This window comes from Chiloscyllium plagiosum, chromosome 4 (assembly GCF_004010195.1).
Source record: "Chiloscyllium plagiosum isolate BGI_BamShark_2017 chromosome 4, ASM401019v2, whole genome shotgun sequence".
Classification (NCBI taxonomy): Eukaryota; Metazoa; Chordata; class Chondrichthyes; order Orectolobiformes; family Hemiscylliidae; genus Chiloscyllium; species Chiloscyllium plagiosum.
In genome coordinates, this window is record NC_057713.1 from 98,906,534 (window position 1) to 98,920,408 (window position 13,875).

Consider the following 13,875-nt stretch of genomic DNA (forward strand, 5'->3'; position numbering starts at 1 on the left):
AGTTAATCTATATATGTGACTGTATCTGCGACTTTTCCCCCTTCCTATAACTGCCATCCATCACATCCCCTAGCTCTCGTAAATTCCTTATTGCTCTAACTATCTCTCCAACCCATCCATTCGGCTCTATTGCAATGAAGTGTAAGCCAGGTTCCAAGAGATCAATTGTGTTAGGGGGCTCTCTAGTACGAGGTATGGACTGACGTTTGTTCCTTCCCTGGTGCCAGGATCAAGGATGTCTCAGAGAGGGTGCAGAATGTTCTCAAGCGGGAAGAGGACCCAACGACATAGGAAGGGAAGAGGTTGAGACTCTGAAGGGAGACTACAGAGAGTTAGGCAGGAATTTAAAAGGAGGTCCTCAAGAATAGTAATATCTGGATTACTCCTTGCACTACGAGCTAGTGAGGGCAGGAATAGGAGGATACAGCAGATGAATGCATGGCTGAGGAGCTGGTGTATGGGAAAAGGATTCGCATTTTTGGATCATTGGAATCTCTTTTTGGGTAGAAGTGACTTGTACAAGGAGGACAGATTGCACCTAAATTGGAAGGGGACTAATATATTGGCAGGGAAATTTGCTACAGCTGCTCGAGAGGATTTAATTAGTAAGGTTGGGGTGGGGGTTGGGACCCAGGGAGATAGTGAGAAAAGAGATCAATCTGAGACTGGTACAGTTGAGAACAGAAGAGAGTCAAACAGTCAGGAACAAAGCAGAGAACAAGGTAGAACTGATAAATTAAACTGCATTTATTTCAATGCAAGAGGCCTAACAGAGAAGGCAGATGAACTCAGGGCATGGTTAGGAACATGGGACTGGGATATCATAGCAATTACAGAAACATGGCTCAGAGATGGACAGAACTGGCAGCTTAATGTTCCAGGATACAAATGCTACAGGAAAGATAGAAAGGGAGGCAAGAGAGGAGGGGGAGTGGTGTTTTTGATAAGGGATAGCATTACTGCTGTACTGGGGGCGGATGTTCCCAGAAATACATCCAGGGAAGTTATCTGGGTGGAAATGAAAAATAAGAAAGGGATGATCACCTTATTGGGATTGTATTATAGACCCCCCCAATAGTCAGAGGGAAATTGAGAAACAAATTTGAAGGAGATCTCAGTTATCTGTAAGAATAATAAGGTAGTTATGGTAGGGGATTTTAACTTTCCAAACATAGACTGGGACTGGCATAGTGTTAAAGGTTTAGATGGAGAGGAATTTGTTAAGTGCGTACAAGACAATTTTCTGATTCAGTATGTGGATGTACCTACTAGGAAAAGGTGCAAAACTTGATCTACTCTTGGGAAATAAGGCAGGGCAGGTGACTGAGGTGTCAGTGGGGGAGCACTTTGGGGCCAGTGACCATAATTCTATTAGCTTTAAAATAGTGATGGAAAAGGATAGACCAGATCTAAAAGTTGAAGTTCTAAAGTGGAGAAAGGCCAATTTGACGGTATTAGGCAAGAACTTTCAAAAGCTGATTGGGGGCAGATTTTCCCAGGTAAAGGGACGGCTGGAAAATGGGAAGCCTTCAGAAATGAGATAACGAGAGTCCAGAAAAAGTATATTCCTGTCAGGGTGAAAGGCAAGGCTGGTAGGAATAGGGAATGCTGGATGACTAAAGAAATTGAGGGTTTGGTTAAGAAAAAGAAGGAAGCATATGTAAGGTATAGACAGGATAGATTGAGTGAATCCTTAGAAGAGTTTAAAGGAAGTAGGAGTATACTTAAGAGGGAAATCAGGAGGGCAAAATGGGGACATGAAATAACTTTGGCAAATAGAATTAAGGAGAATCCAAAGAGTTTTTACAAATACATTAAGAACAAAAGGATAACTAGGGAGAGAATAGGGCCCCTCACAGATCAGCAAGGCTGCCTGTGTGTGGAGCTGCAGGAGATGGAGGAGATATGAAATGAGTATTTTGCACCAGCATTTACTGTGAAAAAGAATATGGAAGATATAGAATGTAGGGAAATAGATGGTGACATCTTGGAAAAAAAAAAGTCCATATTACAGAGGAGGAATTGCTGGATGTCTTGAAACGCATAAAAGTGGATAAATCCCCAGGTGTACCCTAGAGCTCTGTGGGAAGCTAGGAAAGTGATTGCTGGGCCTCTTACTGAGGTATTTGTATCATAGATAGTCACAGGTGAGGTGCCGGAAGACTGGAGGTTGGCTAACATGGTGCCACTGTTTACGAAGGGTGGTAAGGATAAGCCAGGGAACTATAGAGCAGTGAGCCTGACATCGGTGGTAGGCAGGTTGTTGGAGGGAATCCTGAGGGACAGGATGTACATGTATTTGGAAAGGCAAGGACTGATCAGGGATAGTCAACATGGCTTTGTGCATGGGAAATCATGTCTCACAAACTTGATTGAGTTTTTTTGAAGAAGTAACAAAGAAGATTGATGAGGGCAGAGCAGTGGAAGTGATCTATATGGACTTCAGTAAGACGTTCAACAAGGTTCCCCACGGGAGACTGATTAGCAAAGTTGGATCGCACGGAATACAGGGAGAACTAGCCATTTGGATACAGAACTGGCTCAAAAAGGTAAAAAACAGAGGGTGGTGGTGGAGGGTTGTTTTTCAGACTGGAGGCCTGTGACCAGTGGAGTGCCACAAGGATTGGTGCTGGGTCCACTACTTTTCATCATTTATATAAATGATTTGGATGCGAGCATAAGAGGTACAGTTAGTAAGTTTGCAGATGACACCAAAATTGGAGGTGTAGTGGACAGCGAAGAGGGTTACCTCAGATTACAACAGGATCTTGATCAGATGGACCAATGGGCTGAGAAGTAGCACATGGAGTTTAATTTAGATAAATGTGAGGTGCTGCATTTTGGGAAAGCAAATATTAGCAGGACTTATACACTTAATGGTAAGGTCCAAGGGAGTGTTGCTGAACAAAGAGACCTTGGGGTGCAAGTTCATAGCTCCTTGAAAGTGGAGTTGCAGGTAGACAGGATAGTGAAGACGGCATTTGTTATGCTTTCCTTTATTGGTCAGAGAACTGTTTTCAGGAGTTGGGAGGTCATACTGCGGCTGTACCGGACATTGGTTAGGCCACTGTTGGAATATGGCATGCAATTCTGGTCTCCTTCCTATAGGAAAGATGTTGTGAAACATGAAAGGATTCAGAAAAGATTTAAAAGGATGTTGCCAGGGTTAGAGGATTTGAGATAAAGGGAGAGGTTGAGTAGGCTGGGGCTATTTTCCCTGGAGCTTCGGAGGCTGAGGAGTGGCCTTATAGAGGTTTCTAAAATCATGAGGGTCATGAGTAGGATAAATAGACAGTCTTTTCCATGGGTTGGGTGCGTCCAGAACTAGAGGGCATAGGGTTTAGTGTGAGAGGGGAAAGATATGAAATAGACCTAAGGGGTAACTTTATCTCACAGAGGGTGGTACGAGTATGGAATGAGCTGCCAGAGGAAGTGGAGGAGGCTGGTACAATTGCAACATTTAAGAGGCATCTGGATGGGTATATGAATAGGAAGGGTTTGGAGGGATCTGGGCCGGGTGCTGGCAGGTGGGGCTCGATCGGGTTGGGATATCTGGTCGGCATGGACAGGTTGGACCCAAGGATCTGTTTCCGTGCTGTACATCTCTATGACTCAATCCTTTTGCCTTTTTGGGATCATCTACTTATGCTGTCACCTTTAGTTCATTGCCTCTCTGTACATTTAAAATGAACAGATTTTAGATAAAAAGGAATGTACTTTAGAATTATAACCTTGAAATAAGTACAACAGAACAGCCTTCTCACATTAGAAGACTCGATACATAAGGTAAGGCCATGAGCAAGCATCATCCATGATCTGAGGGGCTAACACACACACAATGAATGGATTAAAAACTGGAATGGACTACAGGCTTTTCATCTAACTTTTAAATCAGGAATCTTAAATCATGAAAAAGGTAGTTTTTTTTTGTTTAAAATTATATCACTAACCTAATTTTTTCCCCATCCCCCAACCTAAAGTCTTTACAATAAATTGAATTCCATACCAGATTTGAGGGGGGGAAAAAAAAAAGTGATAAATATACTTCAAATTTCAGACAAATTCTGCTGCTACAAGCTGATAATTGGAGTGGAAGTGACTCAGGGTTATGGGACAGATCTGTTTCTGGTAACCATCTAGGAGCAGTGTGCTAAGAAATCATGGGAGGCTGTAAGGGATGGAAAAGAAAGGAAAGACAACTTGTGCCTTTAACATCATAATGTGCGCCAAAAGATGTGAAAAAAGTGGCGCCGAGAAAAGGATGGTGACTAAGTTAGACTGACTAGCTAAGAAAGGCTATAAACATTATTCATTTATGTTGTTTGCATCAGAACCAATTTAAAGTTTCAATGCAAAAAGAACAAATCTTTTAACAGAAACCTGAAAAAAAAGACACAATTACAGGATATTCTCTCTCAAAAGGTTTTATTGTCATAGAACCATCAAAAATCACCGTGGATTCAGGAGATAATTGTTCTTTTCGGACAGCTGAAAAAACTATAATGAAAGGGTGACACCACTGTTACCACAGACATGCTCCAGCAACTGATACAGATCTGAGTCAGAGAAGATTTGCATCTAAGGCAGCAAAGGAGATTGCCAGGTAGTGAAAAAAACATGTCAGCAATATGACGCGTGGTTATGGTATCAATTTCATTTAACAAAAATATCCGGAGCTGTTAATGTAAAATAGATTGTTCTGGATTAAACTGCAGACGTAAACTGGAGTTGATAAATAGCAACTTGACATTCTTACCAAACATTGCCAGAAAATGTAGAAGGTCAATAAGAGGGGATCTGAGAGTCCATCAGTTCAGTTGGTATCAGTCTTACACCGGAGTCACAAGGTTCTGGCTAAATTGCACTCTAGGACTTGAATACAAATATAGAGATTGACAACTTAACACTTCTCACTTAACCAATATCAGAAAAAAAAAATAGATTGTCTGGTCAGTTACACATCCTGTTCACGGGAGCTTGCTGTGTTCAAACTGCCTGCCATGTATCCTTCATTACAGCAATGACTATACTTTGAAACTAAAATGTGTTGTGATTGTGAAAAGTACTATAAAAACATGAATAGTTCTTTAAACATCTTTCCTAGGCCTCCAGCAGCCTTGCAATTGAATTCTTGATTATACAGTCTGGAGTAACCTTTTTTATCAGAAATTAACTGGACAAACCACAAAACTATGGTAGTCACAAGAACAACATAAGAGATTGGGAACTTTGTGGCAAGTAATTCCCACCCTGACTCCTCAAAGCCTGTCCGCAAACTAGAAGGCACAAGCCAAGAGTCTTATGAAATACACTCTACTTGCCTACACGAGTGCAGCTCCAACACTGGAGATACTAAACACCACCCAGAACAAAGCAGACCACTTGTTCAATCACTTTCAATATGCGTGCCCTCCAGCACTGATGCACAGAGACAACAACATGTACCATTTGCAACATGCATGACAGTAACTCATCAATGCTCCTTCAACTTCACAACACACAATCTAGCATCAAAAAGCATACAGACACCAGATGCATGGAAACGTGACCACCTGCAAGTTTTCCTGCAAGTCTCTCATTAATTGGTCTTGGAACTATATTCCATTCTTTAGTCATGGAGTCATGGCACAGAAACAGATCCTTCGATACAACTCATCCAGATATCCCAATGTGACCTAGTTCCATTTTCTAGCATTTGGCCCATATCCTTCAACTCTTCCAATTCATGTACCCATCCAGATTTCTTTTAAATGTTCTAATTGTACCCACCTCCTCTGGCAGCTCATTCCATACACACACCACTTTCTGCTTGAAAAAGCTGGCCCTTGGGTCCTTTTAAATCTTCCTGCCACTCCCCCCCCCCCCCCACCCACCTTAAACTTATGCCTTCTAATATTCAACACCCCTACCCAAGGGAGAAAGGCCTTAGCTATTCACCCTATCCATGCCCCTCAGCCTCTGCCACTCCAAGGAAAAATGTCCCAGCCTATTCAGCCTGTCCCTATAGCTCAACCCTTCAGTCCTGGCAACTCCTTAAACATCTTTTCTGCACCCTTTCAGGTTTAACACATCGTTCCTTTAGAAGGGTGTCAAATATACACTGTTCTAAAAGTGGCCTCACCAATACCTTGTATAGCCATAACATGACATCACAATTGCTATATGTTCTGACCAATGAAGGCAAGCATGCAAAGTACCTTCTTCTTCATCATGCTGTCTACCTGCGACTCCACCTGAAGGAACTATGCACCTGCATCCCTAGGGCTTTGTTCAGCAACACCCCCCAGGGCCCTACCATTAAATGTACAAATCCTGCCCTGGTTTGGAGTAACTTAACAGAATAATAGGATTTAACTTCTAAACAGCAACCGTTACAATATAGCAACATCCCATAAACACACCCTCAGCAAAAGGTAAATTCAGTAAAATAGATTGTCTCACGTGTAATTCTGGCAGAGAGAACTCCAGCTTTTAGGTGTAACAGAGAGAGGAGCGGCTTCTACCACCAACTTCAAAACTAACAACTGCTGAAAACTAAACTAAAACCCTGGTTCTGTGGGAGCCTGACTCCGCCCATTCCTGCTGCTTCTGTTATTCCAAGTTTAAAAAAAAAGTCAAGGCCTCACAAGCTGTTTACTTTATTGATTTGGAGCAGATGACTTGGCGCCTCCGTCTTAACCTGTCTTCATAAAGAAAACAAACCTCTTAAAGTCTTAGTATCGTCACAGCCAGTAGCTTATCAATACCTTGTCACAAACAATTAAGCATGGGTTACAAATGATGACCTTTCCAGAATGCTACATACATTGAAAAGAATGATGTTTTTCACAAAATGTTACATGGTATTCTAGTCTGAGCGCAGTTTAGACCATGTTACAAATAGCTTTAATGTAACACTTTTAACACAAAGTCCCAACGAGTTTAACAGGGGAAGATGTTCTATTTTAGAAAGACACTTGAAGGTAGATCTGGGGCCAATCATGATAAACTTTATTGTTACAGTTTTACACATTACAAGCATACATCTCCTGAACCAACAACCAATTATAGTGTGTGTGTGTATATATATCTCAAGCAAAACCCCAATTAATGTCCACCTTATAATACAATTACATTAGTAAAAGGTAATCAAAAAATTCCGGTCTTTGAACAAGCTTAAGAAGGGACTGAGAAAACTAAGTGGAAGCATAGTTGAATTTAGGGAGAGAATTCCAACAAGTGCATTATTTGGTTTAAGAAAGCAAGATGGGCTTTTTTGTAATTCTTCAAATCACAGCAACCAGAGAAAACATGGCATTCTGGTTTTCTCAAAGATGCAAAGCATTAGTGCATGCATCAAGCCTTGCACTTCGAGCACCATGAGGATGCAGCGGTCCATCAAACTGTAAGAACACCAGTTTGTATTTTATTTTTCTTTATTCCTTCACGAATATGGTATCGCTAGCAAGATTCATTTTGTTGCCCAATCCTAAGTGCCATTGAACAGAATGGTTTGCTTGGCCACTTAAGTTTCAATCAGATTACTGTAGATAGGTCAGACAGGTAAAAATGGCAGATTTCCTCCAAAGAAATTGGTTATAAAAACATATCAGGTTAACTAATGATAGTTTTATAGGATGGACTCTTACAGGGACCTGAGTGACATGAGCTACGGAGAAATTTTTAACACTAGTCGTCTGTTAAGGCCTATCTAGACATAGACAACGCAGCAAGTTGCTCCCAATCAGAGAAGGTACCTGTCGACTTCAGCTTTACACATCTTCAGAAAAGGACTTCATCACCTCCCCCACTCACCCATTATACTCTATGCTACTTTCTCCCCACCCCCACCCTCCTCTAGCTTATCTCTCTACGCTCCAGGCTCACTGCCTTTATTCCTGAAGGGCTTTTGCCCGAAACGTTGATTTCAAAGCTCCTTGGATGCTGCCTGAACTGCTGTGCTCTTCCAGCACCACTAATCCAGAATCTGGTTTCCAGCATCTGCAGTCATTGTTTTTACCTTTTTCCCTATGTTTGACACTGGCACTAAGATCTCAGGGCACAATCCACAAGCAATGCCCACACATCCATGATTATCAGCATCTAATACATGCCAGCCACTAAGCTCCCTCACAGCAATCTCCAATACACTTATAGTTCACTTCTACACTTTAATGCTGCATCGCAGGTTGCACTGCAACTTCATTGTAATGCTACAAAGATAGCATGCTCACAGGAACATGCATATAGCTCACTGACTCGATCAGGGTTCATCTCCAGCCTGTGTTTGTGTACTCATACTGCTCACTAACTGAACCTACCGAGACACTCAGGATCCCTATCTTGACTTTTTGCACTTTGCCATTTCAGTCAGAGACACTGGGCTCACATTTTATCTGCACTAAACAGCAAAACAAGACAGACATAAAGGTATGTTATGATTATCAACAGGATTGTCAAGTCAAGGAAAATCAGGGGTCTGAGCACAGTAAGTCAAGGGTAGCCTCCAAACCAAGCCCAGTGTCAATCAAGCCTTTTGGAGCAGTTAAAAATAGGGTGCATGCCATAAAGGATGAGAAGCCGCATGTCGAGCAGATCACCCAGTATTTTGGCATTACGCTCTATCGTAGTCGGTTTCCTCCAGGAACGATAGAGAGGCAGACATTGTGGGAGAAGAATGTATGTGGCACCGTGGTTACTTTGGATGTAGGTGGGGAAAGTGGTCCAAGTCAGTAAACAGGCAGTGCGGAGGATATACAGGGTTCGTGCTGAGGATTGAGTTGAGTGACAGCAAAAGGGGAAAGATTTTGTGGGCAATACTGAGAGTGGTAAAGTATGGGTCTTGGTGAGAAGTGGGTATAGTAGTATAGAAACATCGATTCTCCTGCTCCTTGGATGCTGCCTGACGTGCTGCGCTTTTCCAGCAACACATTTTCAGCTCTGATCTCCAGCATCTGCAGTCCTCACTTTCTCCTAATAGTATAGACAGTAATGAAGTATTGAAAAGAAGGTGGTCAGAGAAGAGGATATGACCTTCAACCTACAATGCTGGGCATTTCTCCAGGTGGCAGAGACCACACTGACCAGGTGACAACCTCAGACCAGACTGGCATGGCATAGAGTCATGGCTTCCACTGCTGGCCCCAAGGGAAGAGGATGCCCCATTTGTGCACCACCCTGCACAACAGACCTCCAAGGTCCCTGCCAAAATGCCAATTTTCCTACATTTGCCATGCTGGAGGCAATCGTCAAACTACAGAAGACAGCTCTGTCAACACCAGTGACGACAATCAATTCCAGGAAATTCAGCAAGTGACAAGTTGTTCTAGGAATGGCATGTGCTAAGATTTGGCTAGAATTGGATGAGCAGAAACCACAGGGACAGCGTATATAGTTAATAAGGGGAGTTTGGTAAGATACAATGAGAAAACTCAATAAGCCTCATGGTAAAAAGGCCTCTGTAAAGTTCCATGCAACTCACAGTCAAGAAAAACGCAAGATTCAGCCCATGGTCACCATTATGGAGATGAGGTTGCAATTCCAGATCATGCTGTTTGAAGTTGTTCTGGTGGGAATTGAACTCATTAGCTTATGCCCTGGATTGCCACCTCACCATCTCACTCAAACTTTATTGTGTAAAGTCTCTAGGCATTCCACTCAAGCATTATCAGAAACATCTGATATTAGGCCTCAAAAAATGATATTAGAGTACAGGCTTTAAGGAATGCCTGCAGGAAAGGCAAGAAGAGACACACAAACATGGGGAGGTAATACTGGAACATTAAACGGAGGTAGAGGCAAGATAGAGTAATGCGTCATTAGTATACTCAAGGAAACTGGCACAAATCCTTTTGGCTGATGCAGAAAAGAGATGTGAGAAATAGGAGGAAGCCATGAATTGCCAAAGCCTCTGTTCCCACTTTGTGCTAGGAGAAGCAATGAAGACATTGTAATATGAAATTGCTGAATCTTAGCACATACAAATTGTTACGTAGCAACCTTAATCCAGAAACAAATAAAGAAAAATTTTTCATGACATGCTTGCCTGTATCGGTTTCACCTCAGGGGTTTCATTTTGACATGCAAATTTTTGTACAGTTACATTTGACAGGTTCAAAATGTATACCTAGAATAGGTCCTCACTAATATCTGGTGGCTAGTGCCAAAACTGGGAGAGTTGTCTCACGGAGTCATCAAGCAAAAGCCTGACAGTCATACTCACGGACTCATAGCTTGCAGACGTCTCAGATGCCATCACCATGTCTGGATATGTCTTATCCCACTAGGACAGACCCAGCAGAGATGGTAGCATGATGGTATACAGTGAGGAGGCAGTTGCTCCTGGGAATCCTCAACATGGACTGTGGAACTCACAAAGTCTCATGGCTTCAGGATAAACATGGACAAGGAAACCTCCTGCTCATTTGAGTGCATCATCCTCCCTCTGCTGGTGAATTCATACTCCTTATTGTTGAACACTGGAGGAAGCAGAGGATGAAAATGGTGCAAAATGTACTTTGGGTGGGGGATTTCAAAAGTCACCACCAAGACTGGCTTAGCAGCAGCATAACTGATTGAACTGGTCAGGTCCTAAAGGATATAGCTACTAGACTGGGTCTGCAACAGGTGGTGAGGGAACAAGAGGAAAAAACATACTTGACCTCTCCTTACCAATCTGCCTATCACACCTATTGATTACCTTCATGGTCAGATACAAGAGTGACCACCATACAATCCTAATGGAGATGAAGTCCTGCCTTTACACTGAAAATAACTCCCATTATGTTGCGTGGCACAATCCATGCTAAATGGGACAGACTTCAAACAGATCCAGCATATCAAGACTGGGTATCTGAGGTGCTGTAGGTCATCAACAGTAGAATTACATTCCAGCACAATCTGCAACCTTGTGCCCAGAATATTCCCCACTCAACTATTACCATCAAACCAGAGGGTCAACTGTGGCTCAATGGAGAGTGCAAGAGGGCATGCCAGGAACAGCACCAGGCATATCAAACAGGACTACTTGGGTACCAAACAGCATAAGTAGCAGACTGTTAAATGAACCCACAGGTTAAGCTCTGCAGTCTTATCATATCCAGTTCGGAATGGTGGTGAACAATTAAACAACTCTCCAAAGGCAGTGGCTCCACAAATATTCCCATCCTCAACGATGGGGGAGCCTAACACAACACTGCAAAAGATAAGGCTGAGGCAGCAACTGTCAGCCAGAACAGCCAAGTGGAAGATCCATCAGAGCTTCCTCCAATGATCTCCAGCATTACAGGTAACAGTCTTCAATCAATTAGATTCACTCCGCATGACATTAAGAAATGGTTGGAGGCACTTGATAATGCTAAGGCTATGAGTCCTGACAACCTTCCAGCATAGTTTTGAAGTTCTTCCAACACATATAACACTGACATCTACCAATGTGGAAAATTGCCCAGGTGTATCTGTACACAAAATGCAGGATAATCCAAACCAAATCAGTCTATTCTCAAATGATCAGCAACATGATAGCATTGTTACTGACATCTTCTATCAAGGAATACCTGCTCAGCAATAACCTCCTCAATGATGCTCAATTTACAGTACACAATTTTTTGTAAACTATCAAACAGTCGTATACAGAGAAACAGCAATTTACAAGGACATGGGCGGCAAAGCCAAACCCTAAATCCTACCATCAACCAGTTTTCAGGGAAATGAGGACAAACTTCAAATCCCCATTTTAAAAAAAGATCTGTCAGCCAGAGCTCCCTGACTGGGGCTGTTAATCTGAACCAAGCAGGCAACTCATTTTAAAGGAGGTCCACTAGGCTGACCTCATTATAATCACTACAAATCTATCTTAATTCCTTTTTCCTCAAGATCATAAGAAAATGTCTGTTGCCAAGATGTCTTTAACTTATCAACAATAGCTATATGGACTTATTTCTTTTTAAAAACTTATTTTGCAAGCAATGATGTTACCAAATGTACAGAAATAAATAACAAATGAGAGGTACGTAATGCAGAATGAATTATCATTTGACTCATCATTTATCTGCCAGCCCTTGTTAGAGGTCTGTGTGTGATTCCTACAGATCTGCTCTTTCCCTCTCAACTTCTTAGTTACCTCTAAAATGCAAATATCTGTCCAATGTTTCATCAAAAAAAAACCCACAAATCATATGTGCATCAACTACCTTTGATGACAAAATATTTCTTGCTTCAACAAGCAGTTGTGAACATTTCTCCTTCTTTCCTTGCTCTATCAGTTCCAATTTTAAGCTGATGGGTGTTTCGATGCTCCTCTCATCACTACAGAAACTAGTCTCTTCTTCCTCACCATATCAAAATTCTTAATGGTAATATTTTTCATTTAATCACCACTTGAATCATCCTTGCTCAGGCACAAACCATTCCAGTGCTTTAAGTCTCTCCTTGTATAGAGTAATATAATAAGAATTTCTGTTTTTATTGTGGTAAAATTATATTGTAATGGGATTGCCAAACCTACATTCAATGTTAACTTGGTCAATCATTTCTTTATACAATTTTATTATTGTTTTGCTCTTGCACAGTCTGACCCTTACCACAAAACCCAAAAAGCTATTTGCCATTTTATCAAAATGGATTTATCATCTATCCAGACTCACTCTTCAAAAGAAAAGTTGTTCTTGCACTATAGATCTTAGGAGTCTGCTACTACCTTACACTGAATGCTTTTTTTCAAGTTTCCTCTTGACATGTTTTATTTTACACTTCTTTTGATGTTCATTACTACTTACCTGCTCATCCCACTCACACATCTCCTTGCAAAATTATGTCTGGTCCTGCCAAATGTTGGCCTAAAGGTTTTCCCAAAATATTGGAGCTCAACTTCCTACAAATGGGTTTCTACAATTAAACTGAACCGCTTTGGCACCGGGAGTAGATGCAATTAATAACCAATAGAACAGAAAGGAGGAACTGCACCAGGACCAGTGTACAAAAACAAACAAGATGTACCTTCCTACAAAAAAAATATAAAATACAATCTTACAATTCCAAGGCTGAAGACATTAAGATTCCAAGGGGTCTGACGTGGTATTCTTGTAATCTATTTCAACTTACTTTGCTCAACTTTAATGTTGTGACTGATACTCACCAAGAATGTGTCCATTTTCCCTTCCAGCTTGACTTGATCAGTTAACGGTTCTTTTTCTTCAGTTGATATACTAAGCTTCTGCTTGATAATCTTTTTGCGGTGTTTTTGAAGGCAATAAGGAAACAAGGATTCCACAAATTGGTTGATTATTTGTGAGGTAATGAGTAAGGCAGCCAGATTCTGGGAGAACACAGAATAAGTCAGATGCGTTACAGATAACTTATTCTTTTTTTAAAAAAAAAGGAAAGTTCAACTCCCCCTTCCAACCACACCCCCACCCATTAAACTTTTTCCTCCAATTTTAAAGATCACTGCATAATTTTATGCAATATGTAAGTGGTCATATGGTTGTACAGAACTTATGTACAGCTTAAAAAAAATCATTCTGTTGAAACTTTTTGTTTTACAGTCATCAGGACAATTTCCAAAAATATCAAAGAGAAAGCAATACATATGTTGTGTGGGATGAGTGGACTTATTGGTTGGCCAGTGGACTCAGTGCAGGTTTTACCATGGAGAATGCACCAGTTAAAGATGAGTGACAATTAATTGTTAGGCTTTGTTTAAATTTTAAGCCAGGCTGGTGGATTGATTGGTCAAGGCATTGCCTGATAAGTAAAGCAGAGAATGGCTGTAACTTACTTTGTTCAGTTGAAACAGGTACAGAGTATTTAAGCTATTTCATTCTGCAAAGTTCTGTGTGTTAATATATGTAGCTTCCAGCACATGCAAGTGCACCATAACTGCAAACCTGACTAACA

The 13,875-nt window shown here is 41.4% G+C and overlaps 1 protein-coding gene across 3 annotated transcripts in view; it reads right to left on the minus strand.

The window, feature by feature from the left end:
• ano10a (anoctamin 10a) overlaps positions 1 to 13,875 on the minus strand; it is a 65,436-nt gene that overhangs the window by 26,605 nt on the left and 24,956 nt on the right. For all 3 annotated transcript variants that reach the window (XM_043688721.1, XM_043688719.1, XM_043688720.1), the window contains one exon: positions 13,115 to 13,294. In XM_043688721.1, the coding sequence (XP_043544656.1) occupies positions 13,115 to 13,294 (180 nt within the window). The remainder of the gene's footprint in view (positions 1 to 13,114; positions 13,295 to 13,875) is intronic.